The sequence below is a fragment of the Phascolarctos cinereus genome, unplaced genomic scaffold (assembly GCF_003287225.1).
Source record: "Phascolarctos cinereus isolate Bilbo 61053 unplaced genomic scaffold, phaCin_HiC Scaffold_5;HRSCAF=322, whole genome shotgun sequence".
In the NCBI taxonomy this organism is placed as follows: Eukaryota; Metazoa; Chordata; class Mammalia; order Diprotodontia; family Phascolarctidae; genus Phascolarctos; species Phascolarctos cinereus.
In genome coordinates this window covers 248,365,026-248,392,207 of record NW_027555958.1, presented here as the reverse complement: position 1 = coordinate 248,392,207, position 27,182 = coordinate 248,365,026, and the positions used below count along the sequence as shown (strand labels likewise).

The following is a 27,182-nucleotide window of genomic DNA, read 5'->3' as shown; positions in this document are numbered from 1 at the left end:
AGTTGAATCTCAAGGCAGCCTTGAAAGAAATGAGGCACAGGTATTGATGAAGAGGAGGGCATTCATTGTAAGTGATAAGGAATGGTGTTAGCTTGACTGAAATGGAGGGGTCATATTAAGGAATAGTAAGAGATGAGTAGAAGAGCTATGGGAAGGTCCACTTGGTAGAGGGATCTTGATAGGCAGCAGGGAATTTGAGAAAAAAGAGCTAGACCGGGAATTGAAAGACCTGGATTCCAATGCTTAATCTAACATATTATTAGTCCTGTGGTCTTCAGCAAATCCCTTCCATTCCTTGAATCTCAATTTCTTCCATCTGTAAAGTAGGAACAATAATAGTCATATTACTTCTCTCAAAGGGTTATTGTGAAAAAGCACTTTGCATACTATAAAGTATTATAGAAATAGAAGAGAGTACCATTGGCTGAGGAGTTTGCTTGAAACCTAATGGACAAAAGGGAGCTATTGTAGATTCTTGAGAGGCAATATGGCATAACAGGAAGAGCTTTACCATCTGTGATTCCTTCAGTGCAATGAGTCTCAGTGTCCTATATGCAAAATAGGGATAATAATATTGATATCACCTAACTCACTGAGAGGTTGTGAGGAAAACACATAAAGTGCTATAGAAATGTGAACTGTTATTAAAATGTGAAATGATGGGGGGGAAGGTGGGGAGATAATCTATCCTGGTTGTTATGATTTATTCCATTGCTTTAATTAAAACTAGCTTGGCTTTTAGGGGACAGAACTAGGCAAAATCACAAAAGAGGTGAGGTTTGTTTGTGCAGTGCCTCAGCATGCCTTCTGTGTCCTTCTCCCCTCCCCCACAGGCCCTTTCAGACTCTCCTCCACTTAACTGTACACACTATAATTTCCCCTAGACAATCTCAAGCTGCCTGGACTTTTAAGTTACCTCCAAGTCAGGAAGGGAGTGGATGTGAAAAGTTACTACCACCTTACTATGAATTGGCTCCATGTGGTATACCTCACTACGATCTTTGCATCTTTAAAGGGGATGACAGGAAGAGACTCTAAAAAATAAATCCTTAAGGTGGAATTTCAGGCACAGTAGCACCTAAATGGAAGAGAGTTTTGGGAGCAACAAAGCCTTCTCAGAGCCCTTCAGATCACACAATGTAGGTGTAGAGCTGACCCTCTATAGCCACAGGATGTGAAAAGACAAGAGAAAGGGAATAGGGAAAATGAAGTAAGCAGAGAATAAGCAACGTGCTTCCTGGGATCTCTAAAATAATGAGAAACAGAAGTCCCAAAGTTTGCTGCCATTTTTTTATTTGGAAATCTCCTACTCTGACTCCCCCCCCCACTCTCATTGCCAGTGGACAATTCCAAAAAGGGTGCATCTCCCAGCAGGGACATGCAGGTAAGTGTTTAATGATCAGCTCTCAGACACACACACACACAAAACACTTTGAAGTTTAATCTACATTATGAACATTTTCCCCATCATATTTTTAAGTCTAGACAATCAACAAAACAATAAATCAAGTCTCAATTTTTAGCACAGTCTGTGCTACTGATTTCTGAGATATAAATACCTGTGATGCAACTTTAACAATCATCCTCCCAGAGCCAGTAGAAGCTGACTCCAGCATACACACCAATGCCTCCCAGAATACACTTCCTTCCCTTCCCTCACTGTCTACCTCACCTAACACGACAGAAAGAGAAATTTAGACTTTAGACTTTGGATGACATAATTTACTGAGATATTATGAATATGATGACCTTTTTAGCTTCTATAGGTTATAGAAAACCTTTGCCAAATCCAGTAGGGATTCCCAGCTAATTGCTTATCAGACTTTCACAGCATCCTAAGCAAGCCAGAGGGAGGAAGGTAGGGGAGAAGAAAAATTTCATCTGGCAGAGAAGCTGCCCAGGCCACTGACAACAGTCAGAGGGCCTAGTACCAGGCAGTGTCTGCTCCATTCCTTTGATGGGGAGGAGGAGAAAGCACTTATCTTCCCTCCTTTCTGTAGCTCTTTTGTGTTGGCTCTAGGGTAATGTGGGACCAATCCCACAGGCACAGCTGCAGTGTAGGAAGGAGGGGGTGGGGGCAACTGAAGTTGACGCTGCCTTCTAAAAGCATCCCTTCAGGGTCTTTCAGTGGGCAGAAGGGACATGTGTCTGAGGCTCTGTACCTTTTTAGTTCCCTATATCATAGTTCTCTGTTTCCGGTGTCAGTGGAGATGTGGAATTTGCCAGGATTCTCTTTGCCTGTCTACCTCATTTCCTTCTTCCTCCTCCTTCTCCAGCTTCCTTCCAGCTACTCAGGTAAGAAATGTCTGCTCCTTCTTCCTCTCCAAGGAGAACTCTAGGGATAAGAGGTCACCTTCTACATCCTGTTTGAGAGCTAATGTTCCATTCTACTAGTTTGATCAACTAGTCAACCAGTTGATTCTTTTTTTAAAAAGCAAAACCCTTTATTAAACATAGTAGAGAGATAAAAAAGAATAAGACAGAGTCCCTGACCCCCAAGTCTAATGGAAGAGGATCAGCTCCCTTGTTAATCTCCCAGTCCAATGCACACAATTTTTTCCTTTAGGAAGCTTACCATTTAACTGAGGGCAAATATTACAAACCTGTAAAAAGAGTCATTAGTAATCTATCATAAATTAACATATATCAAAATGTCAAATAATATAGTGAATCTGAATCTATAAGTGCTTATGAAGATGCAGAGTAGAGACCAGAATGGGAATAAAGTAGAATGTCTTCCTGCAGGAGAGAAATGTTGAAATGTGTTACGGAAGGAAAGGGGGGACATACGTTAATAGAGGAGGTTATTTAAGGTGGGCAGGATTATGTGAGCAAAGCCTCAGAGGTTGAAATGGGGCATAAAAGAGAAGCAGATTGGATAAACTAGAGTAGAGAGGCTGAGCTGGTGAATCAAGATAAGAGCTGTTTGGTGGGAGAGAACAGTTGGTAAAAGACTCTTCAAGGCTGGGCTAAGGAGCTTGAATTAAATGAGGAAAGCAAAAAAAAAGCCACTCTAAGTTTCTCAAACAGCTAAAGCAATTAAATGCCAAGAGAGCACAAGGCATCTTTACCCTTAGAAATTAGACAGATAGACACATCGATACATAAATACACAGATAGACACATAGATAAAAAAAATAGAAGCTTCAGGTCCCTTTCTAGATCTTAGATTCTGTCTGGCAATTTAGCACCTCCTTCTTCCCAACTATACCAGCTGTATATGCTTCCATGCTGAGGTTTCCCTCTGATCCTTAATCTCATCTTCTTGATGCATTGAACAGGACAATTCACAGTGATAGGACCAGCTCACCCAATCCGGGCCTTGGTAGGGGATGAGATTGAGTTGCCATGCCGCCTTTCACCTGCTAAGAATGCTACAGGAATGGAGGTAGGCTGGTATCGGCCTCCCTTTTCTCGAGTGGTTCACCTCTACCGAAATGGGAAAGATCAAGATGGAGAGCAGGCACCTGAGTACCGGGGGCGAACAACACTGGTGAAAGAGGCCATAGGAGAAGGGAAGGTGGCCCTAAAGATCCAGCATGTGAGATTCTCTGATGAGGGAGGATACACCTGCTTCTTCCGAGATCACTCATACCAAGAAGAGGCAGCAATGGAGCTGAAAGTGGAAGGTCAGGCATTTGAAATTAAATGCTATATTTTTGGTAGCTAATACTTCCTTTTGAAATTTCATTCTTCTTCTAATAGTTGAACCAATGGAGAAAGTGAGCAGTGACAGCACAAAAAATAACAAAACAGAAAATAGTTGTAAATACAACTGATTTCCAATTATTTGCATGAATAGAGGCTAAGCAAAGTCACAAATCATTCAAGCATTCATTTTCTGTCTTTTTTGGAGTATGTTTTTGTTCTAACTTGTGAATAAATATCGGTATGTCCAATATTCTAAGAATTCACAAGACTTCAATCCATATGTTAGTCAAACTCTGTCATTTGGCATATAAAATCAAATTATTTTAGTGGAGTTTTATTTCATTGAGAACATTACTAGAAATCATGTTACTAATCTGCAGGAGCTATAGACAAAAACCAAAGCTAATATGTATTTCTCTACTGGGAATTAACAGATGAAAAGAAATGCTATGACTCCAGTAGTAGGAAAGGAAGGTATCATACATATATCTTTGTTCTTCACAGCCCCTGGACCACTTACTTTATTTTTATTTTTTAACCAAGATTTTATTTCTTCGGTTTAGTTGTTACACAGACAATTTATACATGTCCAGTCATAATATGAAAAATCTAAAAACCATGCAGATATATTCCTTTTTCAAACTGTTATTCAAGATTAAATTTAGAGGCAATTGATCCTAGAAGGAAAGAGAGAGAGAGAGAGAGAGAGAGAGAGAGAGAGAAGAGAAAGAAAGAAAGAAAGAAAGAAAGAAAGAAAGAAAGAAAGAAAGAAAGAAAGAAAGAAAGAAAGAAAGAAAGAGAAAGAGGACAGCAAGTACCAGAATCTTAAATATAGATAAGCTGTTAGGTCTTCTACAAAGAAAGTGCCACTAACTTTGTATTAAGTAAAATCAAGTTCTCTCCACACAAGATGTTTTCCAGATTTTTGTAAATATCAGCAGAGATGATCTGGCATGGTAGACTTGGGGTCAGGATGATGTACCATAATTTAGCATAAATAGAGATTGATTTGGAGTTAAAAGAACCAGAGTATGAATCACAGTTCTATTTACTAGGTGCATGATCTTAGGCAAGTGACTAAAACTTGTACCCCAGTTTCATCATCTATAAAATGTGGGGTTTGGACTATGTGAGTTCTCTTCCAACTCTTAATCTCCATTCTAGATCTTTCCTAAATTGTAAAGTGCTACAAGGTAAAGGCAGTATTGGCTTGTAGATAGAGTGCTGAATTCAGATGGAGGAAGACTAAGGTTCAGATATAAACTTTTACAAGCTCTAAGTGCACAGATCACTTAACTCTTTGGGTTTATTTCCTCATTCTCACAAAGCTTCTTTGAAACTCAAATGAGATCTTCTTCATAATTCTCTTCTTCCTAGGTTTTTGTGACACTGCTCTGTCTCCTCCTGCCTGTCTGACTGCTCCTTCTCAGTCTCCTTTAGATCTTCACCTATGATCAGGTGTGGGAAACCTGTGGCCTCAAGGCCACATGTGGCCTTCTAGGTCTCTGAGTGCAGCCTTTTGACTGAGTCCAAGTTTTACAGGAAAAAATCCTTTTATTAAGGGGATTTATTCTGTGACGTTTGGATTCAGTCAAAGGGCCAAACTTGAGGACCTAGAGGACCATATGAGGCCTCAAGCCTCAGGTTCCCCACCCCTAAGTCTAGGTCATGCTTGCTAACTGTGGGTGTCCTACAGGGCTCTGTCCTGGGCCCTTTTCCCTTTTCCCTCTATACTACTTCATGTGATGATCTCATCAACTCCCATGGATTCAATTATTAACCCTATGCTAATGATTGTCAGATCTAACCCTATCTCTCTCTTTTCTTCTAGTCTTGCATCTCTGCCTATTGAACATCTCAAATAGTTGTTTGCAGACATCTTAAACTCAACTTGTTCAAAACCAAACTCATCATCTTTCCCCCCAAGCCCTCTCCTCTTCCTAACGTCCCAATTACTTTCAAAGACACAAGCAGGCTTACCACCTGGGTGTCATCTTCATACTAAGCCACTTTCTGTAGATACTCAATTGCCAAATCATGTCCATTCTACCTTCATAATATCTCTTGTACATGTTGCCTTCTCTCCTCTGACACAGCCACCACCCTGGTTCACCCTCATCACCTTATGCCTAGACTATTGCAATAGCCTTCTGGTTAGTCTCCCTGCTACAAATCTCTCCCCACCTCAGTCTATCCTACACTCAGCTTTCAAATTGATCTTCCTAAAGTGCATGTTTCATCTTTTCATGTCATCCCCTCCTTCCTATTCAATGAACTCCAATGGTTCTCTTTCACCTCCAAGATCAAATATAAAGTCTTCTGCTTGGATTTTGAAGCCTTTCATAACCTGACCCCCAACCTCCCTTACCTTTTCAGTTTTTTACATCTTATTCCCCCCACATAGTCTTTTGATGGAAGCTTTCCCCTGATATTCCTCGAATGCAACAGTCCATATCTTGACTCTGGGCATTTTCACAGCTTGTCCGTCCTCATCTCTGCCTCTTGGATTCCATCAAGTCTCAGCTAAAATCCCTCCATATATAGGAAACTTCTCCCAATCCTTCTTAATCCTAATGCCTTCTCTCTGTTAATTATCTCCAAATTATCCTGTATATATCGTTTGTACATAGTTGTTTGCTTTGTTTTAGACTGTGAGTTCCTTGAGGGTAAGCACTGATTTCTGCCTTCTTTTTGCCTTCCCTGCTCCTTAGCATACTTCCTGGCACATAGTAGTAAATGCTTGTGAATTAATTAATTGATAATGCATAAAAAATGCAAACTTGAAAGCAATGTTTAAATGTCAGTTATTTTTCTTAGAAAAGAGCTGGACTACCACTACCACAAACAACAAGTTAAAGTGAACACATAATTCTGAGGAAGTTTCAACAGCAGGGGCTGGTTTTATTTAGAAAACTCTTCTACCAAAAGACAAGATGGGCACAGAGAAGAGGTATTTAAAATGTTAAGACATTTAAAATTCATGCTCGTGACTCTAAATCGCAATCTGTGTCTTTTTCATTTAGTATAATATAAAAACTATTTATGGAGTGTCAAGTCAAAGCCAAAGCTTCCCTTAATGGATATGCCATTAATTTCCGGTTATATAAAACAAATAACCAGTGTCTGATTTCTCCCCATTTAAAAAGAAATTACATTTATGTAAATATATTTTAAAAGGGGGAAGGATAAGATGGGATTGCATCCTTCTTAAAATTGTATTTCTATAATTATCAAAACAATTGCATTTATAAAATTCTTATTAAAAATATTTCTCTGAATTGTGTAGAAAGGGAAGTAACATAGATGAGTAAGTCAATCAGTCAGCAAATATTTATTAAAGACTCACTATGTGTCAAGCACTATTAGGCAATGGGCATCCGCACACAAAAATGAAACTGTTCTTACCCTCAAGGAGTTTACCTTCTATTGGGGGGACAATACGTATGCATATATGTATTTAGAAATTCATACAAGCAAGTATAGGGAGGGAAGGAGGGCATTAGAAGTTGCATCAGGGAAGGCTTCACACAGAAGGTGGCACTTGAGATGAGTCTTAAAGGATTCTATGATTAATTAATGATTAATTAAATGATTCTATGAGACAGAGATAAGGAGACAGTGTGTGTCAGGCACGTGGGATGACCAGTTGTGAAAAGATAGGAGATAAAATATTTTGTCCAAGACCACCAGTTTGGCTCTAGACCATAAAAAGCAGGGGAAGAGGAGTAAAGTATAATGAAGCTGGAAAGGTAGGTTTGGGTTAGGTTTTGAAAGGCTTTGAAAGCCAAACAGAAGAGTTTATATTTTATCCTACAGACTTGTTCTATAGTTTATATTTCATTCTAGTTTATTGAATAGGAGGAATAACATGATCAGATCTACACATACTAAATAAAAGACCACAGAAAAAGACTTGGTGTAAGACTTCATTCATATTTGCCTTTCATTTTCCCCTCTCTTATTGAATCAGGACCTGAATCCTTTTCATTTTTTACTTTTCTCCATTTTCAGCAGGCAAATCATTTTTGTTTTCTTGGTTTGTTTTTTGCTCCCTTTTAGAGTTTTTGTCTCCAGATTTATCCTTCCCTGCTGCTTTTTTTTCTTTTTCTTTTTTTTTGGGGGGAGGGGTTAGGTTTACCTTTTGCAGGATTGAATTTAACCTTGGAAACTCTTTTGAGATCCTCCTTGGTATGTCTCCATATTGTCTTAGAACAGGCCTGAACAACCTCAGGCCTAGGGGCGGCCTGTGGCTCACCAAAAGACTTTCTCTACGTACAAAGGATGTTTTCCTCTACATTTTTCCTCAGTCCGAAATCCTTTGTATGCGGCAAGTAGCCAAAGGCCACAGATTGTGTAGACCTGTCTTAGAGGGAGCAGAATTCGCGACTCAGGTGTTGACAATCAGCTGGTATTTATGTCTGCACCTGGTTGGGGGGGGAGGGTATAGCTAGATGAACACGTGCTTTTTCCAGAGCCCAATATTCTGTGCCTTGTCATTTCCACAGCCTGAGTGACAAGTGCCCCCTGGATCATTTGGTGTGCTGTATTTGGTTTCAAAATCGGTAGCTACAAGGATAGCAAGCTGCATTTGGAATCAGGAAGATATTGAGTTAAAATCCAGCCTCAGGCGCTTATTACCTATAAGACCCTGGACAAGTCATTAACTTCTCTCAGCCTTGGTTTTCTCATCTGTAAAATGGTGACCATGATAGCACCTACCTACCTCGAAAGAGTTGTTGTGAGAATTCAATATGTAAAGTACTTTGTACACTTTAAAGCACTATGTAAATATTCATTATTAGTTTAGTCAATGGTTTGGGAGTGTATGTGGGTTATTCTGTCCCAGCTGCTGGGTGATTAGGATGATTTAGAGAGGAGTGAGAAGAATTGAAAGGTAAACGTTGTTCTAGGAGAGAACAAAAGAGTAGTGAGAACTTAAAACTACAATAACAGCCTCCTTCTCTTCTCCGCTCCCCATCCATGTATGGTGCGAAGCATTACACAATCAAGTACTTTTGTGTAGAAGGAGTGACTGTTGTATAGAGTGACCAGAGGGGAGCATTGGTTATATAGGCATGGAGAAGGCGCTTAATAAATGTTTATTGAATTCAATTGAAGTGATTGTTTGTGGTAAAGAATTCACTGTACCCAGACCAACAAAGCACTATTTCTACATGCTCCTTTGGCATTATGGAAATAGAAACATAATAAAGAACCTTCTTTTTAAATGTGTTCTGTACAGGTGAATTTGAAAAGACTTCATGCTGTTGTGAGACGAAATGTCAAGCTTTTCCAGCTGCTTGCTCAATTCCTCTCCTCTCCTCTGTTCTCTCTGCCTACAGGAAGGTTGCTCATTATTTTGGTTTTAAAAGGCTCCCCCACTGGGCTATAGGCTGCATGCCAAATTAAGAACAGAGACAGTTCTGGATGTTAACAAAGGGCTACACAAAGTAAAAGAGCTTCTAGCTAATAATAAATGCCTTGCTAGGATCATCCATTTAGTGTTGGAAGAGACCATAGAGAGTATTTATTCCAACCTGCTAATTTTACAGATAAGGAAACTGAAGACCAATGAGGTTCCATGACTTGCCCTTGGTAATAGAGGTGGTAAGAGGCAGGGCCAATATCTGAGCCAACATCTTCTAACTCCAAATCCAACATTGTGGATTTAGGCTAGTCATCCGACTACTTGTCGTACATGTAACACAGGGTACATTCATAATCTTCATCTTTTTTTGACTTTTCAAACAAATCTGTGAAGAGCTTGCAACAAACTTTGCATTCATTTTACTTTTGAGGAAATTAAGCCACAGAAAGGTGGAGTGAATGACCCAGGGTCACAGCCAATTTCGACATAAGAGTTGTATTCTCTTTTTAGAAACAGAATAAAAGGGGCAGCTAGGTGGCAGAGTGAATAGAGGTGCAGCCTTGGAGTCAGGAGGACCTGAATTCAAATCCGGCCTCAACCCTTGACACTTTCTAGCTGTGTGACCTAGACAAGTCACTTAACCCCCAGAAAAACCAAACAAACAAAAAAGAAAAAAAAAGAAACTTAGGTTGTAGAGATTGGAATTGTTTCTTTGGTATTGTAAAGGACCTGTGATTTTATGATACAGATATTCCCTCCCTCAGTGAAATCTAAATCTTAGCCATGCATGCCTTCTCATCCAGTGCTATTCTTAACTGTGAATTCTCCTCACCCAAATCCTCTAAGGGGAACCCACCCAACATGTTGAGTAAGTTCTTCTAGATTTTTTTACATTTTGTGAGTACCAATGAAATACTGTCTATACAGCTGTTTTCTTCTACCACTGTCCCTTGACCAGTACACCTCCTTTTCTGATTACACACTTCCTCAGTGATATCTTATACCACTTCTTGGAGGGCAGTTTATCATTATAAATATATTAAATGCTACTTGCTACTTGCAATGTCTCCCCATTGGCCCTTGAGTCACAATTTTTATTCTTTACAAATTGTGATGTTCCAATATTTTCCAACGTACATTATCACTAGGAGAACATTTGAGTTGAAAAGATGGGTCTTTGGAACAGGCATTAGTTTGGAATCGTACAATTACACAGGTGCAATCAAGTGAGGTTTCTTTTTCCTATTCAATTCTTTCTTCAACTCTGTTTATCTGTTGTACCTGAAAGATAGATAGATAGATAGATAGATAGATAGATAGATAGATAGATAGATAGATAGATAGATAGATAGACATACATATAGATATATCCATTTAGTGGGCTAGTCATCCAATTGTATGTCATAATCTGAACATTAGGTATTATTCATTAATTTAGTTTTTTCTACATGGATGGTTGAGCCAGTCTCTTTTTTAATTTGATTTTATTTTTAGTTCTGAATTCTCTCCCTCTCATTTCCCCTTCTCCCACCCATTGAGAAGGCAAGAAAAACAAAACCTGTTACAAATATCTATAAAACGAAACAAAAAAGGAAGGAAAGGAAAGAAAAGGAGGAAGGAAGGAAGGAAGGAAGGAAGGAAGGAAGGAAGGAAGGAAGGAAGGAAGGAAGGAAGGAAGGAAGGAGAAAATATGCTTCAATCTGTTCTCTGAGTCCTTCAGATCTCTATCTAGAGGAGGATAGCATGGTTCATCATGAATCCTTTGCTGTTGTGGTTGGTCATTGTGTTGCTCAAAGTTCCTAAGGCTTTCAAAGTTGTTAATCCTTAAAATATTGTTGATATTATATAAATTGTCCTCCTGGTTCTGCTCATTTCGCTTTTCATCAGTTCACATAAATCTTCCTAGGTTTTTCTGAAACCATCCCCTTCATAATTTCTTATAGCACAAATATTCCATCATCTTCACATACCATAACTTGTTCAATCGTTCCCCAACTGGTAAGCGTGCTCTCAGTTTCCAATTCTTTGACACCACAAAAAGAGCTGCTATAAATATTTTTATTCATATCAGTCCTTTGTCTCTTTCTTTAATCTCTCTAGGATCTAGTTGTGGTATAGCTGGATCAAAGAGTATGGACAGTTTAATAGTTTGGGGGGCATAGTACCAAATGACTTTCTAGAATGGATAGACCAGTTCACAGCTCCACCAACATTGAATTAAAGTACCTGTTTTTCCACAACCCCTCCAGCATTTGCCATTAATACAATCTCTTTTGAATGTCATGTTTCTTATTGAAGAGGCCCTGTAATGTTTTGAAGCGCAATGCAATAGCATAATATCATCCAAGAAGGAAGGAAATAAGCATTTATTAAGTGCCTACTATATGGCAGGCACTGTACTAAGTGCTTTCCACATATTATCTCTTTTGATCCTCACAAGAGTTCTGGGAAGAAGGTTATTATCCCTATTTTACAGTTGAGGAAACAGGCAGAAGTTGTGACTTGCCCAGGGTCCCAACAATTATCAAGTATCTGAAATCAAATTTGATGTCTTCCTGACTCCCAACCCAGCGCTCTATTCACAAACAAGAGCACCTGAAAGACCTCATCACTTATAGAAAGAGAATCCTTCTTCCATTTAGACCTTATCCAAGACATCCTTTATGACAGTGGTGAACATCTTTGGGAAGTATGCGTCTCCCCTTTTAAGCTTCCTTGATGTTAACAATCAAAGTGTTGTTGAATAGTTACCTCTGCTGTGCATTTATCTCATGAAAAGGGAAGCTTGGTGGTGCAGCAGACAGAGTACCAGGCCTGGAGTCAGGAGGACCCATCTTCTTGAATTAAAATCTGGCTTCAGACACTTACTAGCTTTGGGACCCTGAGCAAGTCTCTTGGTTGCCTCAGTTTCCTGATCTGTAAAATAAGCTGGAGAAGGAAATGGCAAACCACTCCAGTAGTTGCCCTTCATTCTCAAAGAGGACCAAAATGACATCACTATGTTGGAGTCAAGGTACAGTACATCTCCTGACTGTGGCTGATCAGACCAATATGAGCTCAGAAGACTCTACCACAGGTCAGGCACAAAGAGTCCATATGAACATTTGGAGGGGAGATATTTCTAAATTTGCACATCTCGTGTTTCTTTTGAGCTACTACAATTCTGCTTTGCTCATAGAGCACAGTCCCTTCTTTGATGCAGGCATGCTATGCTGGGTGGTCCTTTGCCAGTGTCTCCCATGCCAAACAATCAATTCTAAAGTTCTTCAGGGAGACCTTGAGAGTGTCCTTGTATCACTTCTTCTGCATTATATGAACACCTGCCTTGTGTGGGTTCTCTATAAAATAGTTTTTTAGGCAAACATACATTTGGCATTTGAACAATATGGCCAACCCACCAGAGTTGCACTCTCTATAGTAGAGTTTGAATGCTTGGGCAGTCTAGCTCAAGAAAGGACCTCAGTGTCTGGTACCTTATCTTGTCAGATGGTCTGCAGAATATTCCTAAGACAACTCAAAGGAAGTGATTCAGTTTTCTGGTAGGGCATTGGTATACTGTCCAGATTTCAGAGACATACAACAATGAGGTCAGCACAGCAGCTCTGTAGACCTTCAGTTTGGTAGACAGTCTAACACTTTCCCTCCCACACTTTTCTTCAGAGCCTCCCAAACACTAAACTAGTTCTGGCAATGCATGTGTCAGACCTCATCATCTTTGTAGACATCTCTAGAAAGCATGCTGTCAAGGTAAGTGAACTTATCAACAGTATTCAAAATGTCTCCATTTGTTGTAACCAGTGGTTCCACATATAGATGGTATGGTGCTGGCTGGTGGAAAACCTGTTTTCTTGGTGTTAATTGTTAGGTCAAAATTAGCACAAGTAGCAGAGAATTGATCCATACCTTGTTGCATCTCAGCTTCAGGGGCTACATTGAGTGTACAATCATCTGCAAACAAAAAAATCATGCATCAACTCTCCCTCCACTTTAGTCTTGGCTTGGAGTCTTTTCAAGTTAATTTACCATCAGTGTGGTAGCTAACCTTGATGCTGTTTTTGTTCTATTGAAGGCATCTGAAAGGCATTGAAGGCCAAGAAAACCCCAAGTGGGATCACAAAGAGTTGGACATGACTGAAACAATTCTCAAATACTTTGTGTATTCATTTCTAGATTTTTCCAGATTAACTGGGTTAATATACTTCAGTTGGCTGGACTTTCCATACTAAGCATGCTAGAAATTTCTAAGATCACCAGAACTCAGTTTGTACCATGGTAGCAAACCAGAAAAAGGAACATGTATTTTAATAGAATAACATTTTGTAAAAGCAATGCAATCCATGGGTTACATGAGATTCAGTCACGTCCAATTCTTCATGACCTCATTTGGGGTTTTCTTGGCAAAGATACCAGAGTGGTTTGCCATTTCCTTCTTTAGCTCATTTTACAGATGAGGAAACTCAGGCAAACAGGATTAAGTGACTTGCTGAGGGTCACACAGCTAGTGTCTGATGCCAAATTTGAACTCAGGAAAATGAGTCTTCCTGACTCCAGGCCTGACACTCTATCCACTGAGTCACCTGGCTGTCCCTTACACAACGATATAGCCACCCACATTCTGTAGGAGCTTCAGAGACACCTTTGCATGAGGCTTGTTGATACCTACTCACTTTCTTCTTGGCTCATTCACTCCAACTTGCCTTCACCTGGGCAGGGCTGTTTCCAGAGCTAGACTACTATGACATGGTAACACATAAATTCTCTCAGGGTCCTAGGACAACCACATTGGAAGGAAACAAACAATTATTAGGTGCCTACTATTTGTCAAGCATTGTGCTAAGCACTGTAAAAATATTACTTCATTTGATCCTCATGACAACTCTGGGAGGTAAATGCTATTGTTATCCTCATTTTACAAACCTCTGCCTCAGTTTTCTCACTATATAATGTGGATAATAATAGTGCCTGCCTCCCAGGGTCGTTGTGAGGATCAAATGAGTTAATAATACTTTTGTAAAACTCTTATCACAGTAACTGGCATATAGTAAGTACTACATAAATATTAGTTGTTGTTGTTGTTGTTAATCAGACGTAAAGTAACTTGCCCAAGCTTAGCTAGTAAGTGAGGCTGGATTTGAACTCAGGTCTTCCTGACTCCAGGTCCAGGGCTGTATCTGTAATTCTAGATTGTGATCCCCTACTGATATAATTTTTCTACTTATACAACCAGCCACTCACAATAATACACTTTTAAATCTCAAACATAAGCATTTACTTAGCAAAAAGGCAAAAGAAATAATGATATCTCACATATCTATGAGTTAATATATGTAAAGCACTCTACAAACCCTAAAGCACGATATAAATAATAGTTATTAATAATATATAAAATTAAACATATAAATAACACAGTATATCCCAATCTGCATATAAAACTTGGCCATATTCTCCCACCAAGGTGCTCAGTACATACGAGGAAGACTGGGCACATGGAGAATTTGTCAGAGAAGCATACTATGAAGGAAAACCCTTGTGCTTGGGATAACTCACTCTGAAATTCAGATCCTGATGTAATTAGTTTTTTCAGGATCATCTACACATGAAAAATGATTTTTCTGCTAACTGCTTGTCTGCTGGTCCTTACCACTCTCTAGCTAGATAAATCCTCTACTATACTAGAATGTTTTATTTATAAGTTCTTTCAATTTACAAACACCCCTTAAAAGAGCATCTTAATGTGAGTAGCAATTCCCTTTAAGCCAGAAAACTAAGCTCACCAGACTGGCTACCTCTGGGCTCATTCACCCAGATGCTCTATCTTCTGAACAGAACAAAACTCACAGCAGCACACAGAATTCCAGCTGACTGTTTAATCAAGGCCAGTAAATCTGGATAAAAAGTAGCTGGTCTGTTTTTTCCCTTCAGCTTTTCCTTCTCAAACCATAGATGGCAGCAGAGTCCAATAAACTCACGAGAAGCTTCAGCTCTTGCCAACAACTGTCCCTGAAGCTCTTGGTCAATAAAATCAATTCTCCCACCAATCAAGAATAAGTTGGAGCCTTCTGTCAGCTGACTGCTTCTAACTGCCAGAGCTCCGACCATGCAGCTTTTTAAGTCCCCTGCTGTGGCTTCATTATTCTCTTCAGGTTTCTATGTCAGGTTACTCTCCTTTCAGTGGCTTAACTAAAAATCTCCTTACTCTCAGAAATTCACTTTTCACTCAGCAGATTTCCCCTGTAAAATGGATGATCCTCTTATAATCATATTTCTGTCTCCAAATACATACGATTTCTCATTTTTTAAAATTTTACCTTCTGTAGTAACTAAACCACTAGATGCAAAAAACTATTTGGGGATTGAGTTGAAATACTATATTCCCCTGCAGATATAAGTCTTCAGCATGGTCCAACATATCCACTTTGTGTCCTTGAACCTGTATTTTTTGTACTCACTTCTGTCCATTTTTAATAATAATTATTTCTCTGCCTCTTTAAAGCATCATCACACTGTTCACATGCAAGTGACACAGAAATTCTACATCATTCATATAATGACTTGAGTTTTTGTGTTTATGCCACAGTTTATTTTCTGTCCAAAATTACTCAAATCCCACCTGAAAGCTATTTCTTTATATACATATCTTACAAGTTTTTATTAAAACAAAAACTTTCTTACTTCTTTTAAACATCAAAAAAAATTTTAATAACAGTGGCAATAACTTAAATCTTTTAAAGATTGACATAACCCTTTTCCTTCATTTCCCTTATTTCCTTCCTTCATTCATTCCCTTCTCATCCACCTCTAAACAATTCCACATAAATGGCATATTATCTTAAAATGACAATACACCAGCAAAAGGATCACATATTATAATAGTAACATTTCACCAGGAATCACAGAAATACAGAGTTGAAAGAGATCTCAGCGATCATGTAGCCCAACCTATACCAAAAAAAAAAAGAACCCCCACTCTAATTTACCTGACAAGTGGTCACTCAGTCTCAGCTTGACCTCAAGGAAAAGAAACCCACTACCTGCTGAGATAGCCCCCTTCCATTCTGGATTGCTCTTGATTGTTAGGAAGTTTTTCCTAACATAAAATCTAAATTTGCCTCTTTGCAACTTCTACCAATTGCTCCTGGTTCTGCTCTTTGGGACCAAACAAAATAAACCTAATCCCTCTTCTACATGGTCACCCTTCAAATACTCGAACACATCTTCCCCAAATATGTGATCTCTTCACTGGACAAAATACCTCCAGTTACTTCGGCCAAAATTCATTTGGTATGAACTCAAGGCCCATACCTTCCTGGCTGCCCTCCTCTGGACACTCTCCAGTTTATCAGTGCCTTTCTTCAAACACAATACCAAAAACTCTACATGGTGTTCCAGATATGGTTTGACTAGGGCAGAGTACAATGGGACTATCACCTCCTTATTCCTAGAAGCTATGTCTCTGTGAGTGCAGCCTCAAATCATACTAGTTTTTTTTATAGCTATATCATAATGTTGACTCATTAAAATTACAATCTGATAAAACCCTAGGTCTTTTTCAAACAGTATTCAAGTGCTCCCTGTGTATATCACCTTCTAATTCTCTTTTGGAAGAAAGCATATATGATACACAGGCTTTAGGCTTCTGATACTACATAAGCCTTTTCTTTCAAAACCAAGACATTTTTTGAACATTTTTTTTCATCATCTTCCCTTGTATCTTTACATTAAAGTTGTTGAGTATCAAAATATATGCCAATTTGGTTTGGGGAACTTTGTTAAGTATGTAATGTCTATAAAGTACTTCGCAAACCTTAAAGTACTATCTAAATGGCAGCTACAAGAGGAGGAGAAAGACTCTAGCTGTGTTAAGTCTCTAGTTCTTTATCCCACGCAACAGAAGTTGGTACAAAATTGGCAAGTATCTTCATGGTGGGGAAGTGAGCAAACATTTATTAAGCACCTATATTACGTGCCAGGCACAATGCTAAGCACTTTATGCATATCTCTTTGATCAAATATGGGGGTTTTTTTGTTTATGCTCATCAATGAAACTGCAAGATGATATTTCCAAGTGTCCCATAGTTTCCTTGGTTTTCCTAGACATGAAAAAAAATATTTCCTGGCTTCCCTGGATTCTTTTAAGTTCCAGCTAAATTCCCATCATCTACAGGATGCCTTTCCTGATAACCCCTTAATTCTAGTGCCTTCCTATTGTTGATTATCTCCAATTTGTACTGTACATATCTTGTTTGTACATAGTTCTTGGCATCTCCTATATAGACTATAAGCTCCCAGAGGTCAGAGACCACGTGTGGTTTTTTTTTTTCCTTTCTTTGTATCTCCCAGCAATTAGCATAGTGCCTGATACATAGTAAGGGCTTAATAAATGCTAGTTGACTGATTGAATTTAGATGAGCTCCTTCAGTGGCTATCTAGAATGATTTGCTCTGCCCTCTCCTCTATGAAATTTCAATAATAAAAAGAACAAAATCTCACTTCTAGTCTTGGTTTTAACACCATTCAGTGTGATCTTGGGCAAATCACTTAACTTCTCTGGGCTTCAGTTTCTTCATCTATGACAAGGAGGCCATACATTCCCTACTTACCCCACCTAGTGGTTAGAAGAATCAGATGAGCTAATGATATGAGAGTATTTCACATGAAACACTATACATGTATAACATCCCACTCCTGCCTCAGGTCCTTGCATTGAGTCCCTGAAAGATAGACCTATGACATATATTCATTATGTGGATATGGTGATGGTAGTAGTGGTAGTGGTAGTAGTAGTGGTGGTAGTAGTAGAAGTAGTAATAAAGTAGTAATAGTAGTTATGTTCTTCTTATTACACATTTAAAGAATGTAAGTCGAATGTAAGTCAGAGTGATAGTTGAAAACTATTTTCACTTCTAAGCAGGGACACCTGCCATTCTGGACTCAGTTATGACCTGATTGTATGCAAATAAAGACTAAACATTTTTTAAACACCAGGTGGCAGAAGTGAGAGTCCAGGTGTGGAACACTGACTATAATATGAGTTGTTTTTAATGCATTTATTGGTTTAACTGAATTTTTTTTCTCTTCTTCCTTTTTTTCTTTTAAAAAAAAGTTTTGGTTATAAGGGATGGCTCTCTGAGAGGGGCAAAGGGGAGAGATACCAGGAAAAATCTAAGTAATGTTAAAAACAAAAGATATCAGTATAACTTTTAAAGGAAGAAAATAGATTGAAATTATACAATACAAATTATTGTCAAGAATTTTTAAAACTGAGGAGGGGAACTCTTAAGGTCAGTTTCAGCTCTGGCATCCTAAAAAGAATTATTTGAAAGTAAGGGGTAGTTAGATACTAGACATGGTGATTAAGATAAGTGTTGGGCTTACCTTCTCCTAGAAAGATTCCCACCTGAGTGGATAGTTTCAAGAGAAATAGTAACACTGTTGACAGAACTCTAGACTTGGAGTCTTGAGACAGGGCCTTGAATCTCATAGCTTGAATTTACTAACTGTGTGAACCCGGACCAGTAACTTAATTTAGTTTCTGCATTTGTAAAATGAGATAGTTGCACTAGAAGATTTCTAAAGGACCCTCTAGATTTAAACATTTCCTTCCCAAAAGCAGGAAGATAAGTGAAATGATTTCTCAGGATCTCTTCTGGCTATAGTAGCAGTCTTAGGACTTTAGACTGGATTGCCAGGAAACTAACCTTCAGTAACTATTCCCCATTTTAGATCCATTTTATTGGATTAACCCTGGAATGCTGGTTCTGATTGCTGTCCTGCCCATTCTCATCCTGCAGATCACCATTGGCCTTGGTTTTCTCTACATGCAGCACAGACTGAGAGGTATTATAGTACATAATGGGCCAAGAACAAGAACAATATAGGGGTTAGTAAGCTGAGAACAATACATATTTTATTCTGTGAAGGGGAGGTCATTAGAACATGGTTGGTCAAGTATTTCCTGTATACCCCCTATGTACAAAACTCTATACTGAGCACTATCCAGTGAAACAAAAGGAAAAGAGATGGTTTCTGACCTTGGCAAAATAGTGAAGTAAGCAAAGTTTGCTTTTCCATAATCCCAGCCTCCCAAGTCTTTTCCCCAGATAATTGGTGCCTTCCTCCCCACCTGACCCACAGTCTACTGCCCTCACTTCCTACCTTCTACCTGTTAATAAACTTATTCTTCTTGAAATCTCCCACTGTGTTCTGCTCAAATTTTTTTTTAATGGAATCAAATTGAAGTTTGAAGGCAAGGGTGACTATCTAAGTCTGGTGAATACCTAACTATGAGCTCTCCAAAAATGTATACTGGACCTGCTTTTAAATCTGCATTATTAGCATTTTATCAACCACTTTCTTAAATCTAGATAATCAATAAAACAATAAATCAAGCCCTGATTTATAGCTCACACTGAAAATTGCACAATTGGCTTTCTCCAGTTTGAGCTGGCTCCAGCACAAAAGTGTGGATTTTCAGGCCTTAGCCAGAGAGAGGGCAAAATGAAACAGTATGTTTTGTGCCCCCGAAATCATGCTTCACAGTTGGTAGTCTGCTTCTACTTGGTTCCTGCTTTTGCAGCCTCAAATAGTAGTTCATGTTATATTATACTCAGAAAGACATGAAACAACTGAAGATTTACGGGGCCACATATCAGTCAATACGAATGCAAAATAATGCCTTCACTCTGAGTATCAAGTATCCAGGCTGGGGCCAAAGTAAAAGCCCAATCAAAATGAACTTGGAGTCAGTCCCAGATTTCACAAGTTCAAGGAGGGCAGGAACAATATAGATAGAATGAAAGGGGATCCCAGGTAGTAGAGGAAGGGCCTGAGCAAAGATGCAGGGATATTGGGGAGAAGTGGTCTTGGGCTGAGAGTCATAGCAAAGCAGGAATCAACATATGTCTCTGTCTCTATTTTAGGCAAACTCCAAGCAGAGATTGGTAAGTTCTATGCATACCTATCTCATTGTAGTACCCAGGGAAAGCTAGAAATCTCCCATCAAGTCTCAGAAACTGTCTCTTTCAATTCAGGGGAAGGGGAGGGATAGACCTTGATTTATGCTGGTGTAGATGCCCTGGAAGATGCTGAGATGGTCTTACTCTCGTAGTCTCTCCCACTCTCCTCCAAAAACCTAAGTTCACCAACACATTTTGGAATAGTAGAAAGAGCACTTAGCTTATAGTAAACAAGACCTGAGTTCTTATTCTAATTTTTCAACTTTGGAAAATCTCTTAGCCTCTCTGGGTCTCAATTTCCCCATTTGTAAAATGAAAGAGTCGGATTAGATTATTGCTAAAGTTGTTTTCAGTTCTACATTCTTTTGACTTGGAAAATTCTTCATTTTTAAAAGACTCCCTATGATCTTACAAGAGGCCTTCTCATCCAGTCCCCTCCCTTTAAAGAAAGCATTGTTTCCCTGGACTCTAATTGTCTCCAAAGAAGGGAATGCTCCTTCTCATTCTCTCCCTATTTACCCCCTCCCTCTCAAAACTGAATAACTCCAGGAACAACTGAAAGAAAATAGATAACAGATTCCCTAAAAAGAGAGAGAAGCAGCCCAGGCCTAGTGTCTATCAAATCTAAACTAATATTTTGTTCCCCTTTGTGTTTCAGAGAATCTCCACCGAACTTTTGGTAAGTTTTCTCTCTCTCTCTCTGTGTTGTCTCTCTGTCTCTCTCTGTCTCTCTGTCTCTGTCTGTCTGTCTGTCTCTCTCTCTCTCTCTCTCGTCTCTCTCTCTCTGTCTCTCTCTCTCTCTCTCTCTCTCTCTCTCTCTCTCTCTCTCTCTCTCTCTCTCTCTCTCTCTCTCTCTCTCTCTCTCTCTCTCTCTTCTCTCTCTCTCTCTCTCTCTCCCTATCCCAGTGTCTCCAGTTAAATTGTGTTTCACCAGCCATGCCTCATCTTCCTGTTTCAGTCACCAGGAAAATAAGGCCCCTGGCAGACAGTAAATGCAAGGGGCTTGAGGATAGGAAATGGGAATAAGAACATAGTTATTTCCCTACTCAATTTTATTCAACAGGTATGTCACCTTGTACATACAGCACTGCACTGGCCACTGGGATGGGGGCAGGTGGGATGTAAAGGAGGGACGTACATATGATTATTTCATACCAACAATGTAGTCTAAAATCCTGTAAATCAAAACGAACTGGCTTCCTATAACACGGTATAAAGACTGTAGAGTGGGATAAGAGAGGGATCACAATGGAATGGGCTTAGTCAAGGAAGGCTTTTTGGAGGAGGAAAATCTTGAACCATATCAAGAAGCATGTGATTTTGATCATCAGAGAAACAATAGAGGGGAAGGGGACATTAGGTGAACCAACCCAAGGCAGGTATGTACAAGGCTTAAGAAAAGCTAGAGCAAAGGAACCACACTGAAGACTTCCTAAGGTTAAGAGCAAATCATCCTGTGACTTGCTCATTACTGGGCTTGGAATCAGCATACCTGGGTCTGTATCTTATCCTGGTTCTTTCATTTACTAACTGTGACCTTGGACAAATCACTCTATCCCTCTGGATCTCAATTTCATCATCTCTCAAATCAATCAATCAATCACTCAATAAACATTTATTAAGCTCCTAATATGTGCCAAATGAGGAGTCTAAACCAGTGGTGTCAAACCCAAACAGAACTGACTTAGAAAACCACAAATTCACATTATCTATGTTGTATTGTATTTTTATTTATTTTGTTAAATATTACCCAATTACATTCAAATCTGTTTGGGGGAGTTGTACAGGTCTCAGTGCTATTTATAGGCAAGGAGTTTGTTGTTGGGGCAGCTAGGTGACACAGTGGATGGAGTACTGGGCCTAAAGTCAGGAAGACTCATCTTCCTGAATTCAAATCCAGCCTCAGATACTTCCTAGCTGTCTGACCCTGGGCAAATCATTTAACTCTGTTTGCCTCAGTTTCCTCACCCATAAAATGAGCTGGAGAAGGAAATGGCAAACCATTCCAGTATCTTTGCCAAGAAAACTCCAAATGAGGTCACAGAGTCAGACATGACTGAACAATAACAACAACACCCAATCACATCTGAATCTGGTTTGGGAGAGTTCTGCAGGTCTCAATGCTGCTCAGGGGCAGGGAGTTTGATACCTCTCATTGGGACTAATTGTTGCTAAGGTCCCTTCTTACACTAACATTCTTTAATTCTGAGTTCAGAGGAGAGAAACATAACTGTGGGCTGAGCAGATGAAAGCAGAATTAAGGAAGTGGAACCTGAGGATGAAGGATGGGTAGGATTTTGATAAATCGGCAGGAGTTGGGGGAGGATTTACATTTGATACTGTCATTGTGATCATTCTTAGAAATACGAGCTATCCAGATGCATGATGGGTTGTTGAAGAAGGTTCTTAGTCCTGTCTCAGTTGAATCCCTTCATACAAAGTTTGGATAACCACCTTTTGGGGGGGGGGGTTAACGAGGGGTTACAAGGTTACAGGATGGCTTCCAAGGCCTCTCCTTCACTGAGATGCTGTCATTCTGATCCTGTGATTCTGTATTCAGATCCCCATTTCCTGAAAGTCCCCTGCTGGAAGATAACACTTTTTGTGATAGTGCCCGTTCTGGGACCCTTCGTTGCCATGATCATCTGTTACAACTGGCTGCATCGAAGACTAGCAGGTAGATTGTCAAAGTGGGGAACTCATGGGCAATCAAAAATAGAGTCTCCTTAAAATGAGGTGCAGAGGGAAGCTGGGAACTTGGGGGCCAAAATTAAAGAATACTGGAGTCCCACAAACACACACACATATAAACACACGATTCCCTAAGGGTCCTGGGAGATACTTATCAAAATAAGAGGGCAGACATTTCTAGATTCTTGAGTGAAATGATAGCAAGGATTGATCTCTGAGTATTCCAAAAAGAAAGAGGTCAGGGAGGCTTTGGGGGCAATCAGCCCAGGATAGGGATCACCTGGTCAAGAAATTTGACAGTGACCTATTTGTTTCTCTTTCTGTTTTAGGACAATTCCTCGAAGAGCTAAGTAAGTTCCATGTTTCCTCCCATCCATGTGTCTCAATTAGTTTTAACTTTACATTTCCCCATCCACATCTTCTTTCTTCCATTTCATCCTCCAGCAGCATGGGGTTCCAGGTCCCCAGGAAGTCCTAATAACCACAACAGGGATTTTACTAGCATAGTCTTGCCATGCAGTATTTGTTTATTTAATAAGAGCTAACATTTACATGGTGCTTTAAAATTTACAAAGAACTTTACATATATTATCTTATTTGATCCTCACAACAACCCTGTAAGGGAGGTGCTATTATTACCCCCATTTTCTAGATGAGGAAACTGAGACCGAGAGAAACTAAGTAAGTTGGCCAGGATCACAAAACTAGTAAGCATCTGACAAAGGACATGAACTCAGGTCATCTTCCTAATTCTATGTCCAATGCTCAATCTACCGACACCCAGTCTTTCTAATTTTATATTAATTTATGGCGAAAGTCTATCTATACCCCTTTCCTTCACTTTAGATGACTCCTCCTCTAGCCCAGAAGGAAAGGAGTAAGGAGTCTTTCACCTGTGGAGGCATTTCTAGAGAGGAGAAGCCTCAGCCTCCCTTTCCCTTAATCCCTATGTCTCAGAAAATTATTACCTAGGTGTCTTTTTGTAATAGTAGCAAATTTCATTCAATTTAGGATCACAGGATCAGAGATTTAGAGCTAGAAGGGACCTTAGAAACCATCTAGTCCAGCCTCATTTTACAGATGAAAAAACTGAGGCTCATGGAGGTCGAATGACTTAGCCAAAGTCACAAAGATTGTGAGCACACTTCTCACTGGAGATGAGGAATAGCTGGTTACGACCCTCTTCACGGCAGTAACTAACTTAGAAAAACAATTGGCTGCTTTCATTACCACTCCATTCATAACTAGCTGTGTGTCCTTAGACAAGTCACATAACCTCAATGAATTTTGCTATAGATACTATAGAAACGTAAAGTATTACTAGCTAAGGTCTCTTCTGGATCTAAAATTCAATTTTTCACTTCTACACAATCCACAAATTACTAAATTCTTACAAATGCCCTATTTTTCCTGACTCAGGTCAAGAGAGAAGGAGGGAGCCAGAAGGACAAGCAGGCGGGGAGTCCTAAAAACAATCAGCAGATTAGAAAAGAGCTCCTAATCTAGGTAGGAGCAGTCCTCCTATAGGCAGGGAGATGGACATAATATGCAGAGTCTTCTCTGATTCTGTGATCCATGCCATTGAAAAAGGGTAAATCAGTCAACAAGCATTCATTAAACTTTTTTTTAATTATTGTATTATTTATTTACTTATATTTATTTTTATGTTTACACGTATGTTGATATAATTTGTGTTCATTTATTATAGAATTTATAGCATTATTTATTACTATATGTGAGGTATTGTGTTAAGCACTAGGGAGCCAAAAAACTGCAAATGCATGGTCTCTGCCCTTAAGGAACTCAGATTCTAATGAGGAAACAATATGCAAATGACTTTATATACAGAACAGATGAAATGTCATCTCAGAGAGAAGGGGACAGGGGTCATGATAGGAAAGACCTCTTGAAGAAGGTGATATTTGAGCTAAGTCTTGAAAGAACCCAGAGAAGTCAGGAGGGAGAGAATTCTAGGCATGGGGGACAGCCAGTGAAGAAGTAGGAGATGGAGTGTCATGTTTGAGGGACAAGGCCAATGTTGTTGTATCATAAAATATATGGAGGGGAATACGGTGAAAGAATAGAAAGATAGGAAGGAGCCAGGTTGTGAAAGGCTTTAAAAGCCAAAGGACTTTGCATTTGATCCTTGAGGTAAGAAGCCACTTGGAGTTTCTTGAGTGAGGGGAATGACAAGAACATGTCACAAGTGACACGGTGAGACCTGCACTTTAAGAAGATCACTTTGGCATCTGAGTGGAGGATGGACTTCAGTGGGAGAGACTTGGGGCAGGGGGACCAAACAGAATACTTGCAGCAATCCAGGCATTAGGTGATGAGGGCCTCACCAGGGCAGTGGCTACATAGGTAGAGAAGGGAACTTCTACGAGAGGTGTCATAAAGGTAGCAATGACAAGACTGAATGACAAATTTGACGTGTGGTATGAGTGCAAATGAGGAATTGAGAATAATAGTTAGGTTGTGAGCCTGGGTAACTGGGAAGATGGTGGTACCTCTCTATAAGGATAGGGAAGTTGGGAAGAGGGGAGGATTTGAGGGGAAAGATAATGCGTTCTAGTTCACACATGCAGAGTTTGAGATGCCCATGGCACATCCAGTTCAAGTGTCCAAAAGTGGTTTTTTCTTCTTTCAGAATACCCCTTTTGAGTGATGTTGGCCTCCCCTTGAAGCAACAGTGAAGAGGCTGACCAGCTCGATCCTTCACCGGAGGGCAGGTCACTGACTGGTCTACAAGAGAGGTGCACCCTCCAGCACCCTTCTCCCTCAGGATTCCTCACCCATGTGCTGAGGAGAGAAGACATTCAAATTGACACTTACAGGGTCCTTTCTGGACCTCAGGTCCAAAACAGGAAGGATTCTTTCTTCTTCTTTCTGTTGTCCATTCTCCTAACTCCTTCTTTTGCCCTATCCTTCTCTACCTTGTTTCTCTCTACAGTTTCCTTTTTCTTCCCATTTCTATTGCTGCACTTATTTTCTTTGCCCTTCCTTCACTTACCATCCCCCTTCTTTGAATTCTTCTTGACAGCCATCTTCAACTTGATTGCCATTTTGCAGTCCATCTTTAACCCTCAGATAGGGACAGATACTGTGATCCACTCTTTATTGCCCTGGAGACACCAGCATCATGAGGGCAGAGATATCATCTCTACTTCAAGGAGCAGCCCAGGCCTCTCCCCTAAGTAGAAACTCAGGGCCTTTGGCATCACATACAAATTAAGGGCCCAATGAAATGCAAATGAACATTCATTTCTTTCTGCAAAGAGCTAGGGCCTATGTGTAATGCAGGCAAAAGAAATGAAACCTCAGGAGACCTAGAAGGTGAGGCACCTGCTGGGCCTGAAGAGTGCATATGGGAGAGTCTCATGTAGGAACTGGGAGGTCCTATAGATAGGAAGTCATCTCAAGAATCCTAGACTTTAAAAAAAAATCCTAGACTTTAGGTAAGTTTCTGTGATGGTAGTAGATTAATGATAAATCAGAGTGCCTGGGGATTAGAAGTGGCGGAGTTCTGTTTGTCTTCTATACCTCCACTTTCCATATGTATCCTATCCTCTATCTAGTCTTCTTTCTCCCTACCTCCTCATTTTTCATCCTTTTCTCTCTGTCAATCTCTTGTTTATTCAACCACTATTTATTGAATGACTACCATGTGTAAAAGAACTGTGCTAGGTGCTGATTAATAATACTATCCCCTTTCATTCACCCCATTCCTTCTTCCTTTGTGTGCCTCTCTCCCTTCTCCTTCTTCATCTCAACATTGTTCCTTATCACTTCACAGAAGCCATAAAGGTCAGCCTACAGCCCACAGTCTGTACTTTCATGCTCATAAAAAACAAGCACCAATACCTTAGACTGAAAAGGCTCATAGACATATGAGTCTATGAACCCCATTGCTTGCCTTTCTTTAGTCCCTTCCTATTTGCTTTTAACTGGATTCCCTTCACTTTTTTCCACACATACACTCCCAAAGTCATCCCATTTGTCCACAGACCATGCCAAGGAAACTAATATTCTCTCAGTGTATATCAACGGAGAAGGAAAAAAAATTAAGCCACTCATCCCAAGTCACCCATCATAGGAGCTGAGATATTATTTCCCACCCACCTCAAGATCCCTTGTCCTCGTGACTCTTCTAATGGTTGATGAGGCCTTACCTTTTGCCAAGGCAAACACCTAGATAGGGCAGCAACATCATCTTCTCCCAGTGGGTCCTTTGGTGTTAAATGAACTCTTAGAAGCTGAAGCTTTTCCCTATGCTGACAGCAGCAGTAAATTTGTCCCTTATTGGGCACCCTCCTGTGGCCACAAATATGAGCTCTGGCTAATGCTCTGTCAGGATATCTGGAGTTGGAACGTGAAGGATGCCAGGTATGTGCCTCACCTAAGTGGTGGCCCTTTAGCTCTGACATGTCCTAGAAACCTTTACCACACTGAGAACAGTGCTAAGTACAGTCCTAGGAGGGGACCTGACAGGATCATCTCAGTCATATCACACATAT

The 27,182-nt window shown here is 39.8% G+C and overlaps 2 protein-coding genes across 4 annotated transcripts in view; one reads left to right on the top strand and one right to left on the bottom strand.

Moving 5' to 3' along the window:
* The first annotated feature begins 2,082 nt into the window (after positions 1-2,082).
* Positions 2,083-26,058, top strand: MOG (myelin oligodendrocyte glycoprotein). 2 transcript variants are annotated; one of them, XM_020974188.2, is made up of 8 exons: positions 2,083-2,295; positions 3,282-3,629; positions 18,743-18,856; positions 19,939-19,959; positions 20,633-20,653; positions 22,535-22,651; positions 22,995-23,015; positions 24,085-24,170. In XM_020974188.2, exons 1-8 carry the CDS (start codon positions 2,211-2,213, stop codon positions 24,132-24,134), a joined length of 777 nt encoding a protein of 258 aa, XP_020829847.1. In that variant the 5' UTR covers positions 2,083-2,210; the 3' UTR covers positions 24,135-24,170. The 2 variants fall into 2 exon arrangements, with proteins under 2 accessions (XP_020829847.1, XP_020829848.1); XM_020974189.2 differs by lacking the exon at positions 24,085-24,170 and adding an exon at positions 25,316-26,058 and having other exon boundaries at positions 2,108-2,295.
* LOC110199380 (uncharacterized) overlaps positions 25,379-27,182 on the bottom strand; it is a 29,212-nt gene continuing 27,408 nt past the window's right edge. For both annotated transcript variants that reach the window (XR_013487090.1, XM_020974183.2), the window contains one exon: positions 25,379-25,467. The gene's annotated coding sequence lies outside the window, so the exon portion shown is untranslated. The remainder of the gene's footprint in view (positions 25,468-27,182) is intronic.

Excerpts from the sequence above, each read along its gene's own strand:
- MOG (XM_020974188.2), top strand. The coding sequence starts at position 2,211 with ATGTGGAATTTGCCAGGATTCTCTTTGCCTGTCTACCTCATTTCCTTC. Across the intron at positions 2,296-3,281 it reads GCTTCCTTCCAGCTACTCAG|GACAATTCACAGTGATAGGA; the intron begins GTAAGAAATGTC and ends TGCATTGAACAG. Across the intron at positions 20,654-22,534 it reads GAATCTCCACCGAACTTTTG|ATCCCCATTTCCTGAAAGTC; the intron begins GTAAGTTTTCTC and ends TTCTGTATTCAG.